The sequence below is a fragment of the Carettochelys insculpta genome, chromosome 5, assembly GCF_033958435.1.
Source record: "Carettochelys insculpta isolate YL-2023 chromosome 5, ASM3395843v1, whole genome shotgun sequence".
Lineage (NCBI taxonomy): Eukaryota > Metazoa > Chordata > Testudines > Carettochelyidae > Carettochelys > Carettochelys insculpta.
This window is the reverse complement of record NC_134141.1, coordinates 87,637,850-87,664,780: the sequence shown is the minus strand read 5'-3', so window position 1 is coordinate 87,664,780 and position 26,931 is coordinate 87,637,850. Positions and strand designations below refer to the sequence as shown.

The 26,931-nt window shown below is 44.0% G+C and overlaps 1 protein-coding gene across 2 annotated transcripts in view; it reads left to right on the top strand.

The window, feature by feature from the left end:
* The first annotated feature begins 510 nt into the window (after window positions 1–510).
* ARSB (arylsulfatase B) overlaps window positions 511–26,931 on the top strand; it is a 102,792-nt gene continuing 76,371 nt past the window's right edge. For both annotated transcript variants that reach the window (XM_074995457.1, XM_074995458.1), the window contains exons 1-4: window positions 511–828; window positions 9,761–9,947; window positions 13,159–13,349; window positions 17,194–17,401. In XM_074995457.1, coding sequence (XP_074851558.1) covers window positions 556–828; window positions 9,761–9,947; window positions 13,159–13,349; window positions 17,194–17,401 — 859 coding nt within the window. In that variant the 5' untranslated portion in view covers window positions 511–555. The remainder of the gene's footprint in view (window positions 829–9,760; window positions 9,948–13,158; window positions 13,350–17,193; window positions 17,402–26,931) is intronic.

Genomic DNA, 26,931 nt, shown 5'->3' with positions numbered 1-26,931 from the left:
TGCTGAATATTGCATAGGTTTTCTGTGTATTTTTGACTAAAAAGGTCTTTAACTTCCCCATGGTTTTCTGACAGTCAAAGAACTTTTCTCCCTCTTTCCGAGCAAGAGTTGTGGATGGCGAGATTGCTTTGTGATGCCACTGTTCATGGGTTTGCGTTGTTGGTTTGGTTTTGTTTTGAGCTGTGACTTTGAAGTCCAGGTTTGTGCAAGGAGGTATCCGTCTGCAGTTCTTCCGGGGATGGTTCTCCTGTGCCCCCACAAAGTTTCTTTGGCGGTGTGTGCAAGCTGGGTGGTGCTGGGAAGGAACTGCTCTGAATTTGCCCTGGGCCTGCTGTGGGCTGGGCCTGCTGGAGTCAGGCAGCGCACAAGGCGAGAAGTGTCGGGCTGGGTGGAAGGCCCGGAAGCTCGGTCCCTCTCCTTCCCCGGCTGCGTGGGGGCGGTCCCGGGCCCCGGAGGCAGCCCCTTGCCGGGGGAGGGGAGCTGAAGCCGCTAGTCCTGTGCCCCGCCCCGCCTCGCCTCGCCGGCCAATTCCTCCTTGCGCGGCGGGCGGGCGGCATGGGGAGGCACCCGGGGCCCGGCCTGGGCTCGGCGCGGCTCCCGCTGCTCTTGTGCTGGCTGCGCCTGTGCGTGGCTGGCAGCGCGGCGGCCCCGCACCTGGTGCTGGTGCTGGCCGATGACCTGGGCTGGCACGACGTGGGCTGGCACGGCTCCCTCATCCGCACCCCGCACCTGGACGCGCTGGGCGCGGGCGGGGTGCGCCTGGAGCGCTACTACACGCAGCCCCTCTGCACCCCGTCCCGCAGCCAGCTGCTCACCGGCCGCTACCAGGTAGGGCAGCCAGGCCGGTCCCCGGGCAGCCCCCAGCCCCGGCCGGAGTGCCAGGGGTGGGGGGGGGGTCCCCCGAGCGGGCGGCTGTGGCACGGGCTTGTCTCTGAGCTGCTGTGGCGGGAGGGCCCCGCGGTGGGGCGCAGGCTGGGGGGGCCGGGGCATGTGAGCCTCTCCCGGCCCCGCTAAACCCTCCCCAGAGCCACCAGGGAGCTGCCGGTCTGGGCGAAACCTCTTAGGCAACTTCCCCCGCCCCAGCCAAGGGTGACACTGTCGGAAGTTCCTAAGCCCCCTGGACAGGGGGAGTCTGCCTTGTAAAAGGTATTTAGGCATCTGAAGATGCCGGCAGGCTCCTAATGGGGTTATGAAAGGCCCACGTGACTTTCAGCCAACGACATTTAGGCTCTGTAAAAATCACAAACAACAAAAAGTCCTGTGACACCTTATACACTAAGAGGTATTTTGGAGCATAAGCTTTTGTGGGCAAAGACCCGCTTCAAAAGGAGCCCTTCTGAAAAGTTTTCCCCCAAGTACTCTGAATACGTTAGCTATACCAAAGCCGACTAGTGCGCAGAGGCAGTAAAGCCTAACAGCCTTTGAAGGTCTGTTCCCTTTTAGTCAAGATGACCCTGTAAGTGATAGTTACGTTGACTTATTTGGAGGGGAGAGCCCTCTAGTGGGTTTTTGCAGTGTCTCCCTCAGCACGGTGGCAGGATTGTGTGATAGTAGATGCTCATTATTAGCAGGTATAAGTTAATTTTTGTTGGCTGACTGAAGTGGTATTGCTGGGAGAGAGTGTGGACAATTCACAGTAAGGAGAGTGTTCCTCTGGAAATGTTTTATAAGCAGACATTGCTCTTACCAGGGGTGGCTGCAGCATGTGCTGTAGAGCCTAAAAACTTGTCAGGTGCTTGTCTAGCCGACTACTGCATGTCACAGTGCTGCTGCTGATGCCCTATCAAGACAAGTTAATTTTTACTTGTCAAGAAGACCATACCATAATCAGTTGCAGTGCAAAATACTTTCCCCATGCAAAACAAACAAAAAGCCTATACCTGTTGAAGGTGTGAGCTCTTCAGATTGTATATCACTTTACATACATTTTCTGATACCTTGTTATGGTAGGATTAAAAGAAGTGTTTGTTTGAAGTGCTCGTTCTTCCAAATATCTAATGTGATTAGGTTTTTACACAGTGCACATTACTGTAGAACGTAAGTGCCTTTGAAATTTTAAAGGAAACACCAAGATCTCACAGGGCAAATATTTTATTTATTGATGTGACCTCTACTGGTCTTTTCAGAATGGTGGTATTTGTGGTTTGTTTTTTATTTTGTAACTCACCTGGAGAGAGTGCTGTGTGTTGGGTGGATTCTAATTTTTAATGGAGAGCCCCCAAGAATTTGGTAAGTGATCAAGGGGTGAAAACTTCCATGATATTAATGTTGGAGGTGTGGGATCTGGGATGGAGGTTGGATGCAGAAGGGAGCTTGGGGTATGGATGGGGGTGCAGGGTCTGTGTAGGAGTTTGGGTGAAGGAGGTGGTTGTGACCTGGGACAGAGAATTGGGGTCCAGGAGGAGTTGCAGGGTCTGGGAGGAGATACAAGTGCAGAAGCAGGGGTGAAGAGGGTTTGAGGTGTGACCCAGAGCAGAGGACTGAGGAGAGGGTAGGGGTGGGGTGCCAGGTGCAGGGTCCGGCAGGGAAATCTTATCTTAGGTGGCTCACAGCCAGCAGCTCAGTAGGTCCTTCAAGTAGGTCCCTGCCATGCCCTGCATACGGCTCAGGGTGGCTGGCTGTAAGGCCCATGTGCTCTCTGCCATTTGTGTGAAGGGGGCGCTGCCTGTGCTGCAAGCACAGCTTGGGCAGCTCCTGTTGGCAGGCTTCCGGAGAGCACATGGCCCCCTCTGCCAGCTGCTTTGAATGGTGTGTAGGAGAAGGGCAGGTATGGACCCTGTCCCAGGCTCCTGCTGGGCCACTGGCCAGATCCAGCAGTTTGGTAAGCGGGATCTTGCCTACTTCTGGCTACGTGTATGGTTAGGCTAGGTACCTAATGTATATTAAATAGCCACCTGCACACTGTTGCTCTGATTCTTATTTTGCCCCCTTAATATGAATATTTTGGAAGTCCTTGTGATTTTGAAAAGATTTGCAAGTGAGGCATGGCTGTCCCATACTGTTGTCTTCCTTCTGTGTGCTTCCTGGCTCACTCTTTGTGGAGTTTTTGTGACTTTTGACTCCTCTACATTGCACGGTAGCAGGGAGCATTTACCTTCAATGCACAAATATTTTGTTTTAAAATTAAAGTTATTTGTTAATGAATTGTTAAAAAAAAATTGACTAATGAAAATGGCTTTAGAACCAAGCCATAAACAGTGATATCATTCTCTTGTATCAGTATCTTTGTAAAAGCCGAATCACATGTTGCTGTTCTCTAATCTAAAATGTGGGAAATTGCTACTTCCTCTCTGCCAAAGACACAACACATGACACATTTAAAAATAAATGGAAAGGTTTTCTTTAAATGCAGGACTAGACTATATATTCATGCCGTAATAAGTACTCTACATTTGAAAGTCGCCTTCTTCCTTCAGTCCCTGATTTTTCAGACTTTGAGAATTAGTTCATAGCTTAACTCAAATATTAAAAAAAATTGTTTTGGTTGCTCATGTACATTATGTCAAATTCAACTAAACAGGAAAACAACTTCCATAGAGCCTTGCATCATCCATCTGATTTACAGAAACATGGGCATAGCCATGTGGGACCATAGCAGCGGTCCACCTAGTCCAGTCTTCTGTTTGCAATTTCGTAAGGAGGCGTGAGAAACCTTGCAGTAGGCAGATTTAAAACAGCCTAACCACAAGGAAAGTTTCTTTTAATTCCCAGTAGTTAGCACTTGTGCTGTTCATTGAAGAATAAAGGTTTATATCCCTTCACTTTCTCCATATAAGGCTCAAACCCTTTTTAAAATCAATTATAGTTTGTGTGATTCATTGCCATAATGTAATTGTGCAAAAAGCCACTTCCTTTTATCAGTTTTTAAACTGTCCCATTTCATTTTAATTGAATGTCACCTTGCTGTCTTATTCTGAGCAGGGGAATAGAATTTCTGAGTCTACCTTGGCTCTACCGTTATTTTCTGTATCTTGTTCTCTTGAAGGTAAACAGTCTCCTGTCAGATGAAAATGCCAGTGAAATATTCAGTCTAGAAGTCGCCTCTATCTTTGCCATATTTTTGTTCAGTGCTGATTGCTCCATGTCAACACAGTATTCACGGACCAAGTAAATTGATTGATATAATCTATTTTTGTACTATTCTTTATGTCATTCCCTATGCATTCTGATGTTTTGTTAGCTTTCTTATTGCTGCTGCATGCTGTGTGGAAGTATTTATAGAGCTGTCTGCAGATGACTGCAGGTCCTTTTTTTGAGGTGATATAGTAGGTTGTGTGGAAAGAATAAGTTGAATTACTCAAGTTGCTTTACTCTGCATAGATTCACATTGAAGGCTATGGACTGTTTCATTGCCGATTTGTGCAGATGGGTTAGGTTCTCTGAAGTGTGTCGTTTTTCTCCAGTCTTGATTGGTTGTACAGGTTGAACCTCCCTGGTCTGGCGTGATTGGGCCCTGATAGGTCCTGAACAAGAGAATTTGCCAGATGAGGGAAGGTCCAGAACTTCTGCTGCAGACAGCCCTGTACTTCTGGGGCTGCTGTGGCCCCATCTTCCCCTGAGCCCAGGAATCCTGCCCCATTATGGGCTCACCGGGACTACCACAGGCTCTAGCCTCTGTCCTCCTTCCCAGCTGCCAAGGGGCTCTGTCTGTCTCCCCTGGCCCTGCGGGGCAGGTGGGGACTCCTGCTGCTCTCTGCACTGCTGCGGGGCAGGAGTGGGAGCTTCAGCTGCCATGACGAGGGGCCACCCAAGCACTCAGCTTACGGGGAACACTGATGTAGGAGGAGGTTGGGGTGCACAAACCACACGGTGTTTATCTCGGGGAAGCTCCCTGGAAGCGGCAACACATCACTTGGCTCCTAGGCGTAGGGCTAGCCAGGTAGCTCTGTGCAGCGTGTGCAGCCTCTGCCTGCTGGAACTATCCTGGCAGCTCTCATTGGCTGCGGTTCCTGGCCAATGGGAACTATGGAATTGGCGTGCAGATCAGGGCAGTACATGAAATCCTCCTGGTTGTTCCTCCGCTAGGAGTTTAAGGGACATGTTGCCACTTCTGAAAGCTGTGTGTAGAACCAGGTCGGGAGCATGTCAGCCCCATGCTAACTGGACTTTTAATGGCTTCATCATTGGTACTGACCAAAGCCACAAGGGTCCCCTTTTGACTGCCTGTTCCAAGTAAAAACCAGATACTTGGCAGTCCCGTGTCATGAAGGACCCCACTACAGTCAGCATCCTCTACAGCAGTCCAAATAAAAAGATTAAAAGGTGAATCAACATGGGGAAGAAATGCCTCGCCTTGAAATTGCTCTCTCCAAATGTATGCAGTGCTGTAGCCATGTCAGTTCCATGATATTAGAGAGCTAAGGTAGTTGAAGTCGGATCTTTTATTGAACCACTCTTAGCTGGGGAGAGACAAGCTTGCACAGAGCCAGTCTTCAGTTCTGGGAATTGTTTCTAATTTGCAAGGAAGAAGTTGAGAGAAGGAGAACTACAGAACTCTTCTACAGAATCTAGTTATAGTAAAAGTCAAGTTATCTGGAATTTGGATAACCGGCATGGTCAATAACTGGCACCTGCTCTGCCGGTAGCCACTGGAGCAGTGCTGGATGCCATGGGGTAGGCCAACTGGTACCCAGACAGAGGCAGGAGGGCTGTGGGGCTGGCAGCGCAGCCAGCAGTGCTGGCAGGAGCAGGGCCACCATCACTTTTGATTATCCTGCACCCCCAGTTCCCCAGAGGTGCCAGATAATGGAGCTTTTATTATAATTTAAGAAGGAAGTTGAGAATCTGTGAACAAATAACAGAGATGTGTTATACTTTAGCTTTGAAACACAGGCAGGTCAAGTCAAGTTTGCACTTTTAATGAAAATTTTAGCAGAAGTGGAGCACGAGTTTCAGTTTTCTTTCTGCCAAGTATAAAGCTTATATATGTGAGGTTGTTTTCTCTGTTTAGGTTACAAATGAGCTCACATTTTGGCTTCTAAAGTTCCCCCTTACTATATCAATTAGTAAGAAGATTATTGATTTTAATCATTCTTAGAATTCCTCTTTTGCATTTATGATGAACTTAGACTGTGTAGCTGAAATTCTGTCTCTACTGAAGCCAATGGGAGTTTCATAATTGACTTCCAGTATATATTTTACTTTATATGCTGTGGGATGACGCGAGCGAACAGTTTACCAGTGATGCTTAGGAGGGAGATTCCATGGTAGTTGTTGCAGTCGCTTCTGTCTCCTTTGTTCTTATACAACGTTACAATGTTAGCGTCGCGCATATCCTGTGGAATGTCACCCGCTTTCCAGCACAGGCACAGTAGCTCATGTAGGGGTTCCAGGAGTGTGTCCGCGGCACATTTGATTACCTCTGGTGGTATACCATCCTGACCAGGGGCCTTTCCTGCTGCAATGCTGTCGATGGCTCTCTTCAGTTCATCCACAGTCGGTTCTTGATCCAGTTCGTCCATTACTGGTAGGAGCTCGACGGCATCGAGGGCCGCATCAACCACAACGTTCTCGCGTGAGTACAGCTCGGAGTAGTGCTCAACCCAGCGCTCCATCTGTTTGGCTTTGTCAGCAATGACTTCACCAGATTTGGATTTCAGAGGTGCCATCTTGTTCTGGGTGGGTCCTAATGCCTTCCTCATACCCTCGTACATTCCTCTGAGGTTACCAAAGTCAGCACAGGTCTGGATGCTGCTGCATAGCTCGAGCCAGTGGTTGTTGGCACAGCACCTGGCTGTCTGCTGTACTGTTCTTCTGGCCTCTCTAACTGCTTCCTGGGTACTCTGGCTCGGTGAGCGTTTGTACTCCAGGAGCGCAGCGCGCTTCTTTTCAATGACTGGAATCATCTCATTGGAGTTAGCTTCGAACCAGTCGTTTGTGTTTCTAGCTCTTCTTCCAAACACTGACAAGGCCGTGTTGTAAACTGTATCCCTCAGATGTTGCCATTTGGATGTCACATCGGCACCCCCAGGGCCGCTGCGCAGATTTTCGTGGAGGGTTTCTCTGAACTTTTCAGCTTTCTCCGACTTTGCTGTCTTTCTGGCGTCAGTGCGGGGCCTTCCAGCAGGTTTAGAGCAGTACAGCTTCTTGGGTCTCAGCTTGAGCTTGGAGCAAACTAGCGAGTGATCTGTATCACAGTCAGCACTATGATAGCTGCGTGTCAGAAGGACGTTTTTGAGGTTATTATGCCTAGTGATGACCACATCAAGTTGATGCCAGTGCTTCGAGCGTGGGTGTCTCCACGACACTCTGTGCTGTGGCTTCGTTTGGAAGAAGGTGTTTGTGATGCACAGATTGTGGTACGAGCACAGTTCAAGGAGACGCTGTCCATTGTCATTCATTTTTCCCACACCGAAGTGTCCTAAGCAGGAAGGCCATGAGGCCCCAATCAGCTCCAACTCTTGCATTGAAGTCACCCAAGATGTACAGTTGTTCACAAGCAGGTATTTGCGCTACAGCAGCACTAAGCACGTCATAGAACTTGTCTTTTACATCTGGTGTGGCGTACAGGGTTGGAGCATAAGCGCTGATCAGGTGGACAGGACCAGCGCAAGTTTGAAGCATGATCCGAAGAAGTCTTTCTGATCCGCCCGTGACTAAATCAACCATTTGTAGAAGGGTGTTTCTGACAGCAAAGCCAACACCATGCTCTCTGGGTTCTTCTTGGGCTTTACCCTGCCAGAAAAAGGTGTAGTCCTTTTCCTTTAGAGATCCCAAATCTGCGAGTCGCGTCTCTTGCAGTGCAGCGATATCAACTCTGAGCCTCTTCAGTTCCTCGTTGATGACAGCAGTCTTGCGGGTGTCACTGATGGCCTGAAGATCTTCAGTCAAGCCGGTCAGCATGGTCCGCACATTCCAGCAAGCAAGCTTAAATTGTTGGTGTTCGCTCGCATCATCCTTGGCAGACTCCAGAAGATTGCTGAGAGGGTGTACCCCGAATCGCAGTGTGGATTCCGTGCAGAGAGGTCTACCATTGACATGGTATTCTCTCTAAGGCAGCTCCAGGAGAAGTGCAGGGAGCAGAGAAAGCCACTCTACATAGCCTTCATCGACCTGACCAAGGCCTTTGACTTGGTCAGCAGGGATGGTCTGTTCAAACTGCTCCACAAGATAGGCTGTCCTCCACAGTTACTCAAGATGATCCAGTCGTTCCATGAAGACATGAGAGGAACCATCCAATATGACGGCGCATTATCGGATGCTTTCAGAATCAGGAGTGGCATCAAACAATGATGCGTGCTTGCTCCAACATTGTTCGGGATCTTCTTCGCGCTCCTCCTGAAGCATGCCTTTGGATCTTCAACAGAGGGCATCTTGCTGCACACAAGATCTGATGGGAAACTGTTTAATCTTGCAAGGCTGAAAGCTAAGTCTAAGGTGCGAGAAGTCCTCATCAGAGACATGCTGTTCGCAGACGATGCTGCTGTAGTGTCTCACACACAAGACCAGCTTCAAAAACTACTGGATCAGTTCTCCAAAGCGTGCAAGGACTTTGGGCTTACCATCAGCCTAAAGAAGACAAACGTACTCGGTCAGGATGTTGCTGAATTCCCATCAATCAGCATTGACAACTATATGTTAGAGGTCGTCCATGAGTTTGTTTACCTCGGGTCCACCATCACTGACACCCTGTCGTTGGACACTGAGCTAAATAGGAGGATCGTAAAAGCAGCCACAACTCTGTCCAGACTCAGCAAGAGAGTGTGGAATAACAACAAGCTGTACACTCACACCAAAATGCAAGTCTACGGAGCCTGCATCCTCAGCACCCTCCTTTATGGCAGCGAGACTTGGACCCTGTATGCCCGCCAGGAAAAGAGGCTGAACGTCTTCCACTTGCGCTGCCTCAGGCGCATCCTTGGAATATCATGGAAGGACAGAGTGACCAACACAGCCGTCCTTGAGCAAGCTGGAATCCCAGCCATGCACACCCTCCTCAGGCAGCGTCAACTCCTCTGGCTTGGCCACGTCCACAGGATGAATGATGGAAGGATTCCAAAAGACATCCTGTATGGTGAGCTAGCCTCTGGCAAAAGACTTCCCGGAGGCCCCCAGCTGGGCTACAAAGATGTCTGCAAGAGAGACCTCAGAGAGGTAGACATCGAGCTGGACAACTGGGAAGAACTAGCAGATGACTGCAGCAGATGGAGGCAGGGATTACACAAGGGCCTTCGGAAGGGCGAGATGAAGATCAGACAGCTAGCAGAGGAGAAGCGAGCGCACAGAAAGCACAATAAGGACTTGCCAGACACCCACTACATCTGCAAGAGATGTAGCAAGGACTGTCACGCTCATGTGGGTCTTCATAGTCACAATAGACACTGTAAATGAAGTCCTCAATTGAAACTTTAAAGGGCGCGATCCATAGTCTATGCAGACTGAAGGATGCCTACTGCTGTGGGATATCCTTGAGTATATCTAAATCGTCATGCTACTGAGTTTTTGATTGCCTAAATAAAATGTGCTTTCTTTACTAGTGACAGGTAATCATGGTATGTTTGTAAGCCAGAAACAGTACAAAAAATGTGTTGTCTTATTTTTCAAATGAAAGCTGGCCGAGGGGGAAGGGTTATATGATCTTCAGGCAAGCAGTCTGTAAAATACTTCCAGAGTGTTTTTGCTAATGCTGTATGTATTATGGAATTGTGAGTCTCCACACTCATTTTACCATGTGTGTATTTTAAAATATTGGTATAGTGCTTTTATTGCATACATTGCCATCTGCTATAACTAATGCCTGCACTGGGTTTATTTTTCCAAGATCCGTACAGGTTTACAGCACCAAATAATTTGGCCTTGCCAGCCCAGCTGTGTGCCACTGGATGAGAAACTCCTGCCTGAACTGCTGAAGGAAGCAGGATATGTTACCCACATGGTTGGGAAGTGGCATCTAGGCATGTACAAAAAAGAGTGCCTTCCAACCCGCAGAGGATTTGATACTTATTTTGGTAATGGCCTGATTTAGTATTTTTTAAAAGTACTTTTACTGACCATGTTGAAAGGGGAAATACTTGTTAAGAACAACAGTCTCAAAATTAGCAGCTAGTAAAAGTGTTTCAGCACATACCAAAATACAGGTCTCTAATTTAGCAGAGTACACTTGATAAATAAATGTTCAGCCTATTGCTGACAATGGTCTGATATTTTTTATTTTACTTTAAACCCACAGAAGTTGATACAGTAAACCTCCGATTCAGCAGACCTCAATGCAGAGGACTTGGGAAAAAACAAATGTCCACCAGCCTCCCTTCCCGTGTTATTCCTGAAGTCCACTGAATCCCTCTTCCCCCCCCCCCCCCCCCCCACAAAGAAAGTACTCTCTGGAGCTGCCACTGGAGCAGCTGCTACCATAGTTGGGGCCTCTGCTGCAACTGGAGCTGCCAAAGCGGCAGCAAAAGCTGCCCCTTGGCTAGAGTCACCGAAGCTGGAGGAGCCACCATGCACTCTTCCTACTGGGGTGGGGCGTATATGCGAGTGCTGTCTGCCTGTGTATGCTACCACCCGGTGAGGGAAGCGTTGGCAGTTCCTCCTGCAGCCACGTCGTCATCTTGAGTTGCAGCAGCTCCTCTGGTAGCTCCTGTGGTTCTGGTGACTCACCCATTTATTGCGGGAGGGGGGTGCTGAGGAGAGCTGAGGAAGCCTGGCAAAGGGAGGCACCAAGGCAAAACCCTCGCATTTAATGGACTTATGGCATTAATGGACACCCCTCCCCGACTAGTCCCTTAAATTGAGGGCTTACTGTAGTGGTATTTTAAGCACCACATTGAACTTGTCCCATGGCTCAGTTACTCTGTTCATTGTGTGAGTTTGCTCTTAGAGGAAATTTTAAATTGAATTTTTCATGTTTCTAAGTTTAGGTTAGACAACACTTTAGTCTGTGTATTGTTTTATTGTTAATTAAAGTGCCTTAACTAGAAAAAAGCAATAGGTATTTTACCTGATTATTTGTCATTTCAAAGCATATTTTTGAAATACACTCCCATGATGAAGTGTTACAGGGCCTTAGATAAAATTACATTTAAAAATTGTTAAAGGAACTTTTAAGTTACAAAGTCAAGCACTCAAAACTTAGGCATTGCCAGAATTAGGATATCTATGTGACTTTAATTTGGCACAGTTATGCATATGCATTACAATACAGTCTTTAATTTCATGAGGTAATACTTCCTCCACTATGACCATGGGACCCTTCCCTCATTAAGTGACTCGTTAATTATTAAATGTTTCCTTTTTTATCTTCCACATTTCATATATGACCCGTGACCTTAATGTACGCTATCTAAACAATGCCTTGAATTTAAAAAAATTAAATTTCTCCTGGGCTTTCTGTGACACCTTCACCAAAGTATCCAAATACGTATCAAATATTTAATGAACAACACATCGTGTACCTCTGAGGTAGTAGTAATACTGCCAGTTTTACACAGATTAACACCCGAAAATTATCAAGTGTCTAATGATTTTGGGAGCCCAGTAAGAGAGTGAAGTTACTTATTTTTAAAAGTACTTCATTCTTTATATGTTCAAACCATGATTCCAATTGACTTAGTTCACAGTTGTTAATGTTCAATGCTTCTGCAAATCCTGCCCCAGCTGTCCCAGGCTGGGCATTGAGAGGAACTGTCAGATATTGGGTCCAAATCACTAGATACTCTTTCAAAAATAAAAGCAAGGAAAAAAGCCCAATACAACTTAATTTTTTTTACCTTAACATATTTTTGATGTTTCCTTTAGAAAGCCCTTCCGGGTCTGTCTTAGACCTCTTCTCCATCTGTGGAGTTTTTCATGTAAACAGTAATGATATTGCTGGAAATTGTTTGGCTAGATCTTTGGTTTGTGATGGGATTCATTAGAGTTTAGGTGGAGAAGGCTTTGGTTAAGGTTCTGGATTTTGAAACTGATTCTGCCCCCACTGTGAACCTAAATTTGGTTGCCGTCAGGGTATGCTTTGCAACATTCTCCTTTTTATTCTCGAGAATCTTTGTGTGGTGAAAGTTGAGGAATATTTAGGGGTGTGGTTGCAAAGGTTTTTGAGGCAATTTCATTGCTTCCAGTCAATGAGCTGCACATTACCTTGCAAGATTGGAAAACAAAATTTGTAGGAGAGCCTTATTTTTATACAGCTTATTTTCTTAAGATCAGTTCCTTATTCTATAGAAGCAAAAAAACAGTCAAGTAGCACTTCAAAGACTAACAAAAGCTCACCTAATAAATTATTTTGTTAGTCTTTAAAGTGCTACTTGACTGCTTTTTTGCTTTTATAGAATAAGGAACTGATCTTAAGAAAATAAACTGTATAAAAATAAGGCTAACAAAATAATTTATTAGGTGAGCTTTTGTTAGTCTTTAAAGTGCTACTTGACTGCTTTTTTGGTTTGATAGTATATAGACTAGCACGGCTCCCTTTCTGTTACTATTCTATAAAAGATTTGGTTTTCACCAGCTGGTGTCAGCAGCAGATCAGAAATCACTACACAGGTCACATGGGAGACATTCCTGTAATCCATGTGTTACCATTCAGTAAATGCAAGCAGTATGATAATTCCAGTGTTCATAGTATTTATTTAGATATAAGAATTCTGTACTAACAGATAAAGTTTACAAAACTATAACTAAAGTTATTCCACTAGCTATAGGCCCAGGATGTGTATTTTTTAATTTAGATGCATGCTGTTTTATATGTGTATATGTATTGAACAGCTCTTAATTTTTTCTGTTTGAATAGTAACAGAGAGAAAGCCATGCTAGTCTATATACTATCAAAACAAAAAAAAAAAGCTGTAAAGTAGCACTTTAAAGACTAATAAAATAATTTATTAGGTGATGAGCTTTAAGTGGGTCTGTCAAGTCTTTAAAGTGCTACTGGATTGCTTTTTTGTTTCGATAATTTTTTCTGGGTTTGTATAACTGATGCCTAGAATTAGATGTTGTGCTTTTATTTTCAAATAAATACAAGATGAGAAATATTAAGGAATGTTGGGCTGATTAGCCTTGTTTTTCTTTAAAAAAGTGAAACTCTAAAGGTGTAATTTTTCTAAGGGAAAAAGGGCAGTTTGGCACTCAGCTCCCTTTGTGCCTTTTGAAAGTCTTTGCCTGATGCACTAGTTTATATATAGCAAATTATATGTTGCTCACTTTGACACCTTTTTCCTATTCTAGGCTATCTTCTGGGAAGTGAAGATTATTATTCTCATGAACGCTGTGTAGTCATCAGGGCAAAGAATGTAACACGCTGTGCTCTTGATTTTCGAAATGGAGAAGAAATTGCAGTTGGATTTGAAAACATGTATTCCACTAACCTGTTTACACAAAGAGCTGTAGATCTTATAGCTAACCATAAAACTGAGAAGGTACAATAGAAAGCTGTTGCTTTGTAAGAACTTATTTTACAAGCCTCTTAATGTTTATGCAATGTTAATTTAAGACTTGAGCTTGTTTTGTAAACAATAGATGATAAATATCTAGATGCAGATCTGCATTTACGATAGCCTTCACTATCTTATCAGAGTAACTGGTCTTGTGCTGCTTTCTGACAGGAACAAAGACCTGTACTAGACCCAGGGGAAACTGAATTAAGTACATCATACTCTCTTACCAGTGCAAGTTTTACAAAATAGATATGGAACCACTAAAACAGTGTTTCCCAAACTTTTCGGCATTGTGCCTGCCTTTTGATTTTGGAGAGACACTCATGCCCCCCCCACCTCTTCTTTAACATCATTCAACTTCCCTTTAACAAAAAATTCAATTTGTAATTTACAATAAACACAAAAGCTTGACATAAAAATGTTTAAAATTAAAAATAAGCACAAATAATTTTTCTTGGCCCCTTGTGGTTGCCTGGTGCAGCCCCAGCTGGCAAGCTGCCTGGCTCCATGCCAGTGTCCAGAGCTGCCTGCAACAGCCGCCCGTCTGCCTGAGATCTGCATTGCCAGAGCTGCCTGCCCGAGCCCCACACTGCTGGGGCCAGCCGCCCACTTGCTCACCAGCCTCCTGCCCACCAGTCACCCGCCCCAGCCGCTCACCCAAGCCCTACGCTGCGAGGGCCAGCTGCCCACCCACCATGCCAAGCCGTCTGAGCTCCACGCTGCTGAGGACAGCCGCTCACCTACCAGCCTGAGCCACCCAAGCCCTGCTTTGCTGGGGCCAGCCTCCTGAGCCCCACTAGTCCCACAAGCTGGCCGGTTGCCTGAGTGCTGCAAGCTGTCCACCCGAGTCCCTCCCCTGCCTTTCTCCCAAGCCAGGCACCCCCAGCCCCTAGCTAACCCCATCCTCCTCCCACCCACCACCCTTGCTCTCATTTGCAGAAGACAGCCAGCTCCATGTGGGTCTTTGCTGACTGCCTGCTTTTTATAGCGGCTGAACTGGGTCATTTATGTAAAATGGCAGGGGCCGAGAGTTGGAAGCAAAGACTGGATCTTTCTTCAGGTGGGGGGAATGATGTAGGGGGCCAGGTCACCTTGCACCCCTCCCCCCTTAGCATTTCTTCATGGCCCCCCAGGGGGTCTCGTCCCCCCCGTTTGGGAAACCATGATCTTGCAAATAGGCCTAGATCATCAAAGTGCACATAATTTAGAAAATTCAGCAAACAGAAATGAACAGTATTGCGTTGATACTTAAATGTTCAAAACCTCAGTGGTAAGAAATGACTGTCAACAGCATACCTCATTTGAAATCAGAAATAAGCAATGAGGCAGCGGCAGAGACAATAAAAAATGCAAATAGGACAGTACTGTATTACATGGAAAGTACCAAAAAGGGAAAGCTTTCTGTTCTTGTTTAGTTTAAATTAAGATATTTAGAGCTTGTCTACACTAGCTCCCTACTTCGAAAGGAGGATGGTAAGTCAGGTGTTGGGAGATTACTAATGAAGTGCTGCACTGCCTATGCAGCACGTCATTAAACTAATTCTCCTGTGTGGCATCGTCGAAGCGTTAAACTTCAAACTGCCAGCTCATGTGTAGCTGCAGCTAACCTGCCAGTACCTCAGAGTGCCTGGGCAACTTCGAAGTCCCTATAGTCCTCCAACGAGCTGGCACTTCAAAGTTTAACACTTCAGAACTGCCGCGGGGAAGAATTACCTTGATGAATACTGCACGTGCAGTGCAGCACTTCATTAATAATCTCCCGACACCTTACTTACCATGCTCCCTTTGAAGTAGGGAGCTAGTGTAGACACAGCTTTACTGTGCAGAAGAAAAATGCTGCTTTTAAAGTTTTGAAGCTGTATTGTGTCGATATTCAGTTGTAAATTTTGAAATAACAACCATAACGTTTTGTTCATATTTATGTACTAACTCCATTCCCGAGGTGTTTGGAACTCTGAGGTTTTGTATTGTGTAACTTGGTGCATGTAGTAGTTGAAGAGACTTTACAGGAGAGAGAGTGTAGGATGCAAATGGATGTGAATGAAGAAGATTTTAATCACCTGAATGGAAAAAAATAATTAACAACATAGCTTTGCTGCATATGAGGAACAGTCTTCAAACAGTGTTCAAACACACAAACCAGGAATGTTTCCATCATTAGAATCGCCTTCCTTATTAAGTTGCAGTGTGTTAAATGTAAAATAGCTTAACCTATGTTCATAAAGAGAAGCAAAGTCGAAATTCTTCATTTAAAGGCCCCGGGGGGGATGGACACCCAGAATTTCACCTTCTTTCCTATAATATGAAAATCTTAGACCATGACACAGTAAACTTTTGTATTGAACCCTACGGTCATGTTAAACTCCCCCATCCTCCCCCTGCAAAACAAAACAAAACAAAACAACCTATCACTTTGATTTTGTTAAAACTCACAACAGAGTAGTACAAATGAGCAATCCTCCTTTAGTCAAGAATAAGTACTATGCTAGAAATGTACTCTTTTAGTATATGTGGCAGATTGACATTTGTAACAAATTATTTTGTTTTTACTGTAATACGATATATTACATTGTTAACGTTATATATTCACATACTAAAAGGGAAACTGCTAAATGAAGGCATGACAGTTTTCTGACTGAGACTCCCTCTTTAAACTGTCCTCTGGAACCCCCACCTCATGCATCTGATGATGTGGGTCTTTGCCCATGAAAGCTTACACTCCAAAAGATCTACAGAGAGGGAGCCGTGCTAGTCTATATACTATCAAAACAAAAAGCAGTCAAGTAGCCCTTTAAAGACTAGCAAAATAATTTATTAGGTGAGCTTTCGTGGGACAGACCCACTTCTTCAGACCATAGCCATACCAGAACAGACTCAATATTTAAGGCACAGAGAACCAAAAACAGTAATCAAGGAGGACAAATCAGAAAAAAATGATCAAGGTTAGCAAATCAGAGGGTGGACGGGTGCGGGGGGAAGGTCAAGAATAAGATTAAGCCAAGTATCAGACGAGCCCCTATAGTGACTCAGAAAATTCCCATCCCAGTTCATACTTAAGAGTATGCATGTTACTGAAAAAAAAAATTTCGCACCACTATTCAAAGGGAAACAGCCGAGCTGTCTTTTATATTCAAATTCGGCACATTAACGTGGTTTGAACTGGGATGGGAATTTTCTGAGTCACTATAGGGGCTTGTCTGCGTACTTGGCTTAATCTTATTCTTGACCTTCCCCCCGCCCCACCCCTCCACTCTCTGATTTGCAAGATAGCTTACAGTGAAATGAAATGATTGTCATTGGTTGAAAAATAAAAAACCTAAAAACCTCAATACCTATTGTGAGTTGTGCTCCCCAAAAGCCCAGTGACAGGGATGTAATGAAGATTTTTATGACAAATGACATTGCCACTAACCAGGATTTTTGACGTATGAAATATGGTTGTATTTTTATACTGAATCTGGAATTGCTACCTTTTACAACTTGCTATTCGGTGACTTGCAGATTCGAGAGAATTTGCTGTAGTAATAGAAACAGCATTGTACATAGTTTGGTCTTGTTTTTGAAAAAACAGTAGGAAGACAAGTTGGCTGGCAAGAAGATCATAAAATCAACTGGCTTTGCTACCATTAAAATGAAAACCTGCACTAATACTTCAGTCACTTTCATAAAAAATCTTTCCCAGAGTTATACATCTCTTATGCTTAAAGAAATCAGGGCAAAACCAAGACATTTGCTATATTACTTGATTCAGGTGGTTTTTTTTTTTTTTGCATTTAATGCTTGAATATTCTCTCATTTATCTTGCATACTGCTTTTATTTCCCCAGCCTCTGTTTCTGTACCTTGCTTTCCAATCTGTCCATGAGCCCCTTCAGGTCCCCGAGGAATACACAAAACCATACGCCTTCATTAAAGATGGGAAGAGACGTCACTATGCGGGAATGGTGTCCATTATGGATGAAGCTGTAGGAAATGTCACTGCAGCCCTAAAGAGATATGGGCTTTGGGACAACACAGTTCTCATCTTCTCTACTGGTAAGACTGTTAGATCAAATATTCTTCAGATGGCTCATTGAATGTAATATCCAATAAGATGAATAGAGGGGTCTATTTCAGAGCAGATTTCAAATGCAAAGGAGCCATATAAATAAGTTACTTAGATTTTTTCCCTCTCTTAAACAAACAACTTTTAGGGAGTATTTCTCTAAACAGAGGATTAATAGTGTTGTCTAGGACCATATGCAATGCAGCAAGCCATATGTGAGGTGTTGGAGGTCTTCAGTTTCCTTTGGCTTCACTTGCTTTCGAGATTACAGTGCCTCTGAAGACTGAACCTTTATTCACACAGTTCTGCCAATTTACCTCAGCTCTGACTTTGCCCATTTTTCAAGGCAATGTTCAAACTGTCCATTTTTGTGTGTGATACAATCATCCACAGGCACTTACGTACATCAGGTGGTGAGAGAATCTCTGTGACACAGCTGCCTGGATGGTTTGTGTGGCCTCACGGTCACAAATACACACCAAGCTGTTCTCTTTCACCAAGGTGGGTATTTATTCATTTCCTATGCAGTAACACAGTGTAACTCAGCCTTAGAAGTGGAGGTTTGCCCTTCCTCAGCCTATGTTCACCTGCTGAACTTTTGAGTGTTTCCCCCTTGCTTCCTGTTCCTTCCAATTACATCATTAGCCCAGTGATTACACGCAAGTGCTTATGGTTCCCAAAGTGTATAATTGGCTTCAGTTAAGCCTTTTACCCTTTCTCCAGTGCTGCAACAAACTCAGTGACCAGAGTGCAGTTAATAAGTGCCCTGTCACACACCTCAAGCCTATTTCCCAAGGTCTTTTTTTTGCCTGCAGAAGAGGCCTCCTTTGCTGCCTGTGCCTTATCCTGTTTATGGGCTTCCTGTACCTTTTGGGGATGGTCTTCTATGGGTCACTAATGGTTGTCTCCTGTCTTCCACCACAAAAAAAAATACGGTTGGAGGAGAGGATCCCCACAGATCCATCTCCACTCATTGGTCATCACACTAATCACACCACAGGGATCTTTCGTCCAGTTTACTGTCTCCAAGCCTGTATGTGCCTGCATGAATTGTCCCCCAAGAGCCTCGCTCTTCCTCTGACATATCTTGCCTCTGGGTTGGGATTATCAAGGTAGGTTTGGCCAATGAGATTTACTTAATGGGAGACACTATCTCTCTGGTTTGTTCTCCATCCTTTGCCTTGCCTTGGGCTTGTTTCTCCTAGGAGTCAGTTAAGCCACTGCTCCCTTCCCCCCAGATGTCCTTGAAGTAGCACACTCTGCTTCACTGTCCCTTCTTGCTTTTTTCTCAGCCTTCCCCAAGTACTTCAGTTTGTTGCATCTTTGTTACCATATGTCTGGGGTTATCACATACTGGACTTTGAGGACTGCCTAGAGGGTTTAAAACTCACAGGCTTTTTACGCAAACCCACCAGTTGGGGTTCCTTCCTTCCCGTTGTTGACCTTTTATGTGTAAGAGGAGTGGGATCCAGTCAGTTCCTAGCATAACAGTATATGATAACAATTTCACTGTCCTTACTTGTTACCAACTAAACTTGCCTTCTACTCCTCTGGGGAAACCAGCATGGGATAAGTGTTCTTCCCCCATATAGGTTAAATAGTTATCATTGTCCCCACTGCAGCCTAATCATGTTGCTCTGTGCAAGAGAACTTGCTGTTGCTGAATCCACAGCATCCCTTGTCATTCTCTGCCTGCTTTGAAGGGGATTTTCCATATCCCAGGTCTCACTGTACATTTGTCCACCCACAGAACTCTGTGACCCTGAAATCCATGAAAGTTCAGTCCCTCTTTATGTGTTCTCTGTCCTGCACACTAGTAGCAAATTACCGTGTGAGTGGTTGGGGGCCATCTTCTTCATCCCTTGTATCTCTTTTCCAGGCTTCACTGCATGAGGTTTGTAAACCTTCTTTCCCAAGTCTTAGTCATACAGGAAAAGAGCTCTTTGCATGGAAAGTCCACCTCCACTTACTCCTTCCTTTGTCAATGTTACTGCTGCTTCCAGTGATTCTGAACCAAGATACTTGTCTTGGGCAGTCCCTGTGTAAACTGTTGTGGAATAGTGGAGTCCAGTAGGCTGCCAATACCTGTCTGTTAGCATCAGTGACTAGTGGCCCAGTCAAACAACTGCTGTGCAAAGGCCCTTGGACGTATCTTGCCATTCCAAATGGCTGACCTGAATTTTTGGCAGTCTCAGTGTTTGGTCTGGTGCTAGGTCAGGGCCATATATGTTGCTTGAGCTTCAACAGCCAGATACCAGGCACCCATGTCCAATCTGGTGTTAGAAGTCACCTGCTCAAAAGTAAATAAAAAAGGTATGGGAGGGGCATCCTCTAGCGCTATCTCACATAGCTCCAGGCCCATTGTTTGCTTTACAGTCCTCTGGGTGGAACTCATCAGTCTCTGCAGGAGCTGTTGCTGTGGTGGGCTAAAATTTGTTGCTGTTTTGGTCTCGGATGACCATCACTTCTGAATTGGGCAGGATGGTCCCGAAATGCAGAGTTCAAGTCCCAGTCCAGTCTGAATAGCTCTGGTACAGCATCTGTCCCAGATTCCCTGCAGTGCTGTTCCTTAGCTGACTGAGGCTCGAAGCAGAGCCTACCTCTTCCCCTATACCACCAGGTTTAGCCCTGTGCTCCTCCAGAGGCCCTACCCCTTAAGCAGGGCAGAAGCTGGAGCTGGACAGTAGTAAGGGCTGCTCAGGAAGCCTGGGGAGCTGTAGGGCTCCCTGGACCCCTTCATCTCCTCTGGGTGGCGTGCCCCAGGAGAGGGTGAAGACATAGGTTGGGGGCTGCTCTTGGCCTGCCCAGTCCTCTGACGAGGACAACTGGAAAGTTGGGGACTCCCGCAGCAGCGTGTACTCATGTGGGCACCTGTTACCGTGGTCTAGCAGGGATTCAGGAAAGAGAAGAGGCAGGGAGTGGTGCTCCTACATGTGTTCCATTTCTTCCCTTTTCAAAAAAAGGTCACCCTCATTTCACCTGTCAGCACAGAAGTTTTGACAGGATAAGAAGCCTTCTGGATAAGGGAGAAGCAGTGGATGTGGTATTCATAGACTTTCGTAAGGCATTTGACACGGTTTCGCACAATCATCTTATCAATAAACTAGGCAAATACAATTTAGATGTGGCCACTATAAGGTGGGTGTGTAACTGGCTGGATAACCATTCTCAGAGAGTAGTTATTAATGGTTCGCAGTCATGCTGGAAGGGCATAACCAATGGGGTTCCGCAGGGGTCTGTTTTGGGACCGGTTCTCTTCAATATCTTCATCAACGATTTAGATATTGGCATAGTATGTTTATGAAATTTGCAGATGATACCAAGCTGGGAGGGGCTGCAGCTGCTTTGGAGGTATATAGTCACAATTCAAAATAATCTGGACAAACTGGAGAAACAGTCTGAAGTAAGAACAAGTGCAAAGTACTCCACGTAGGAAGGAAGTATCAGCTTCATACACATAGAAGGAGAAGCAAATGTCTGGGAAGGAGTGCTGCAGAAAGGGATTTAGGGGTCAGAGTGGACCACAAGCTAAGTATGATTCAACAGTGTGAAGCTGTTGCAAAAACAAAACAAAAAACAAACAAACAAAAAAAAAAAAAGCAAACATGAATCTGGAATGCATTGACAGGGGTGTTGAGGGCAAAACATGGGAAATCATTCTTCTGCTCTATGCGGTGCTCATTATGCCCCAGTTGGAGTATTGTCCAGTTCTGGGCACAACATTTCAAGAAGGATGTGGAGAAAGTCCAAAGAAGAGCAACAAGAATGATTAAAGGTCTAGAGAACATGAGCTGTGAGATCTGAAGAAGTGGGTGTGTCCCATGAAAGCTCATCACCTAATGAATCATTTTGTTAGTCGTTAGAGAGCTACATGACTGCTGGTTTTTTTTTTTTAGTTTGTCTGTATTTTTTCTTTATGAAAAGAAAGAACTGGGCTTGTTTAGTTTAGAAAAAAGAAGACTTAGAGGGGACACGATAGTGGTTTTCAAGTACCTAAAAGAGAGTTATGAGGAGGAGGGAAAAAAAATTGTTCTCTTTTGGCCACTGAGGATAGGATAAGGGTTTTAATGGGTTTAAACTGCAGCAAGGGAGGTTTAGGTTGGAGGTAAGGAAAAATTTCCTAGCTGTCAGGGTGGTCAAACACTGGCATAAGTTGCTTAGGGAGGTTGTGGAATCTCCATCTCTGGAGATATTTAAGAGGAGGTTAGATGGACACACATTAGGGATGGTGTAGGCACTGCTTTGTCCTGCCGTGAGGGCCAGGGACTGGTCTCGGTGACCTCTCCAAATCCCTTCCAGTTCTAGTGATCTATGATTCTGAGCGCTTGGCTCTCCATCTCTGGGCATTTTCGTCCTGTGGTTGTTCCACCAGCTAGTGTAGCATCAAATTCCTTGTGCCTCGATCTCCTGCAAGGCGCCCTCACCAACTGTATTTGCAAAAGACAGAAGCAGGACACATGCGGGAGCTTTTGCTCCTGACCATGCCAGAAGCTGGAGGTGGGCAGCAGAAAGTGTAAAATTGGCTTTAGTTAAGTCTGCACTTTTTCCAGGGCTGCAGCCAATTCTGTGACCTGTCACGAGGTGGTTGAGGCCAAATGTCTGTTTTTAATTTATATATAGTCTTTGGTTTGACTTAAATATTTCTTTGGGCCCTTAACCTCTTGAAGCAAATTTCCACTAATAAAAACAGCTTTGATACCTGCTGATAGGTTAAGAACACATCAGCTTTAGACTGAAAGCTCTTACGGGTAAGAACTGCCTCTTACTGCATGTATTATTTAGCCCATTGGGGACCCTATCTTGTTGAATGCTTCTAGGCTACTCTAGTGCTGTAGTATAGAAAAAAACTAGTGGTACAGTCTGCCTTCTGAATTGAAGGGAACTGAATTCATCTGAAATCTAGGACTCTGCATAGGATTCAAGGGAATAATGCAATGTTCTGCTTCCATCAAAATGTTCCCTCCGAGTCCCACTTTGGTCTGGCAGTCAGAATAGCTTTTCAAAGTTTCCATCTGCTACTGTCCCCAGGTTTTACTTGATATAGTTCTCTGGGGTGGGAGCGGGGAGGTTGGCTGGAATTTCTGAACATCTCACTTCCTGTTCATTGAAACTGAAATAATTTTTTTTAAATTTAACAACTCTCTTGCATAGCTTTGAGGCCCAAACTTACCTACTCATTCAGATTGTATTCATATTCCAATCTTAGTTCAAGTTAGGCCTGATACTTGTACAATGCAAATATTTTTGCTTTGGGAGGAACTCCTGTTTTATAAGCAAAGCAGTATGGAATCTGGTATCAGTACTTACTGCATGTGATAAAACTGCATCTTCCACTCATATGACCCCAGTACATTTTCATTGATATTCTTGGAGTGGATCATGGACTAAATCTTAGACCTGAAAATGCAGTAGTGACACTTAAACTAATTTTTCAGTCAGTTATCTTGTGCTTATAAATATTTAACATTTTTCATATTATTGCAATATACTTTTAATGAACCTACCTAAAAAATCACCTACAGGTATGATTAGAGAAGTGTCGGACCCTCAGGAGAAGCCCAAATCACAGTCTTATCCAATGGGATTTGAACTGTATTTAAAAAATTAAACTGCCAAAAATACAGCTTAGTAATTGAAATCCAAGGAAATTGGGCCTGGATCAGGCAAATCATAGGACCAGTTATTCATTTTTTCCAGTCTTCTCACTTCACTTCACACAGCTGTTCTCTGTAGTAAAATATTGCGTGCATTAAAAGCACAGCTTCCAAAACACAAACGTTGAAACTATTAAATCTACTCAGTTTCTTTGTGTAACACTTAAAATAATCATTGTTGGATCTCTGAAAAGCCTGTTAGGACTGTGTTTGAGAAGGGAATCTCAAAAGTATGCAGCTTGCTGACATATAGGGGACTTGATGCTAATGTATCGTGAAAGGTCATTTGCACACTTGGTGTCCCAAAGATGCTTCCTGTAACTGGGGCGCCTGTTAGCAGCTATAGTGTTGGTAGAGGTAGATGGTAAAGAGGATGGGGGAAATGGAAGCCCAGAACTGAGAAGGGGATGAACCCCACAAGGAGTGGAGCTCACTGAAGTTTAATTATGGATCTTAAGTTCCTGCTGAATTTGTAACTCCCCCTCAGTGCCTTCTCCTGTGTAAAGCATGTTCTCCCTTACAATTGCCAGCCTGCTCAGACCTTCACATTCCAAAGCTAATCTCCCAATACAATAGATCCCCTTTTTGCTCATCTTCTGAATTTACACTTTCTCTTTAGCCCTCAGAGACCTGAGTTCTCAGGGGAGTCTGTCTCATTATCCTCTTTACTGATGGAGTAAGGGCTTACACTATAGACCCTCTTTCTTCCTTACCTTCTCCCCCAGTCTAGCGTACGCACTGGGAGTTCTATTCAAGATGCCTCTTCCTGTGCTGCGTAGACTGTTTGTACTGACTTGCCTCCCAGTTGTCTCTGATTCTAACTACCCTTCCCTGGGATCCTTGCAACCTGAAGGATTTTAGTAGTGCCCAGGGCAGGTAATGTAATAGCAATTGAACAGACAGATACATTAAAAAATGAGCCTGTCTTGCTATAGTTATACATATAATAATGTGGGGGCGTTGAAATTGTGGAGGGAAAAAGGTTTAAAATGTCCTCATGAACACCAGTTTTGTCCACATTATACTTTAATTGGAAATTCCCAAAGCCCCTTCTTCAAGGAAGTAAGTTCACGGGCTGTAATTAAGTAAATATAGTAAAGTCCACATTTGAATAGCTGCCCCCATTGCTACAAATCTCAGCAGAAAATTCTGTATTGGTCCTCTTCTCTAATGATTTGCTGTTGGTAGCTATGCTGATTGGTGTTACTGCCACAAATATATAGTCTCCCCGTCTTTGACCCTTCAATATAGAAAACTCTTTCACTGCTATCTCACTGAATTATTACAGAAATTGGTTTAATCTCCTCTCCCAAAGAGAATAGTAGAAATTCAATAAAAAAAATCTTTCTGTTTCTTCCTCTTTCTGTCTGATATGGCCCAACCGATATTCCCTTGAAAACGTGCCATTTGGCAAATGGAACTGCTGCACATTTTAAAAGGACCTTGTAAAATGTATACAGGGACTTCAAATGCTATTAAAGTGGTCTAATGGAAATTTCAGGCCAAAAAAATGAAGTAATCTGACCATTAATACAGACTGTCTCCTTAAGTGCATCACGAAAGTCTACTCATCTGCTGTTTTCCTGCTTTTTTGTACAGATGAATTTTTTTGCACAAATAAAAAGGCAAGGTTAAGCCAGTGAATTACAGTATCATCCCACAGTATTTTATAATGCAAGTATTTCCACAGTTGCTCTGTTAGCTCACGTGTTTCTAGTTTGAGATTATTAATTATTTATTACAGCAACATCTACACTGCCCCTCCCTTTCAGAAGGGGCATACAAATGAAGCCGATCGAAAATGCAAAAGAGGCGCAAATTTAAGTATCCCGCTCCTAATTTGCATACTCCCACAGGATCTCACTTCCAAAACAGCTGTTTTTGAAAGCCAAAACAGCTGTGTAGATGGGGTGCATTTGAAAATAAACCCTGCTTTCAAAAGCATACTTCTTCCTGAAAAAAATCTGTAAACTGTCATTTTAGAAAATGTTGCAGTATCTGCTTGTTACCATAAGAGAGTCGTGTAAGATATAATGAGTGGCTTTTTTTTTCAAAATTTAGTTTACATAGCTAAACGAAAACCAATATGTTCTAAAACCTTTCCGTAATGGAGTATGTGACAAACTATTATTTTCCCTCTAAAAGATGGTCTTTATATTTTTCCACATGATTATTAAAGTTAAGAGTATATATGCTTACCGCGTGTTGTAGGGAAAGAAGTCCGTCACCCCTCAGAAAAATCCATTTTTTAACACTTTGTAAGACTGCATTGTTTATACAAATATTAGAAATCTGTAAATGCTGTTTTAGTAAGATAGATGCAGTTGTACAGAAGTGGTTAAATATATAGTGATGCTAAAGTTTCAGTAAATACCATGATGTGCATATCTGATTTCAAAATGCTTCTTACATACGCAAATAAAAATATCCAAGTAAAACTCTGCAATTAATTCGGCAATATAAAGGTATATAAAAAAAGCAGTCACATTATGAAACAGTTAGCAGTTTTCTAACCCTGGCCGTACTAAAACTTTAAAAATGTGCTGAGATGGAAAAAGAGACATTAATGTGCCTAGTGAATTTGTGTTCATGCTATTTTTTTATAACTATGGCTAAGCTATGTGTAAGCAAAATATTTGTACCCTGCTCAGTGCTCAGATTAGGGCTGAGATGAGAAGTGAGAGGGTTGCTTATAGGTCCTTTGGCCCCACCTTGGATTATAAACAGCAGAAATTTTAGTAACAGAGAAAACCATGCTAGTCTGTATACTATCAAAACAAAAAAGCAGTCCAGTAGCACTTTAAAGACTAACAAAATAATTTATTAGGTGATGAACTTTCGTGGGACAGACCCACTTCTTCAGATCATAGCCAGACCAGAACAGACTCAATATTTAAGGCACAGAGAACCAAAAATAGTAATCAAGATTGACAAATCAGAAAAATGTTATCAAAAACAAATCAGCAGGGCCAGACAAATACCCAGAGACCAGCTACTCCAAGATAGGCTCAAAAAAGCCAAGAACAGAACACCACTGGTCATTACCTACAGCCCCCAACTCAAACTAATGCAACGCATTGTTAAAGACCTACAACCTATCCTTAATCAGGATGCCACACTCCAGAAGGCCCTAGGTGACAGCCCTATTCTCTCCTACAGACAACCTCCCAACCTTATGAGGATTCTCACCAACAATCACAGTCTATACCACAGGAACACCAGTCCTGGAACTTTCCCTTGCAACAAACCCATTGTCAACTTTGTCCACATATCTATTCTGGAGATATCGTCACTCTACCTAACCAGGTTATTCACAGAATCACAGGCACATTCTCATGTTCCTCAACTAACATCATATATGCTATCATGTGCCAACAATGCCCAGATGCTCTGTGTATTGGACAGACTTCAAACGGTCTAAGACAAAGAATTAATGGACACAAGATAGACATGAAAACACTCCTGATCCACAAACTGGTCAGTCAGCTGTTCTCCATTTCACTATTTCTTAGAATCATGAACTCTATGATTTCATGGTCACTGTCTCCCAAGCCACCTTCCACTTTCAAATTCTCACTAAGTTCCTCCCTATTTGTTAAAATCAAATCTAGAACTGCTTCTCCCAGTAGCTTTTTTCCACCTTCCCAAATAAAATATTGTCATCCATGCAGTCCAGGAATTTTCTGGGTAGCCTGTGCCTTGCTGTGTTAGTTTCCCAACATATGTCTGGATAGCTGAGATCCCCCATCACCACCAAATTCTGTGTTTTGGAAGGTTTTGTTATTGTTCAGAAAAAGCCTCATCCACCTCTTCTACCTGGCTAGGTGGTCTGTAGTAGACCCCATCATTACGTCATCCTTGTTTTT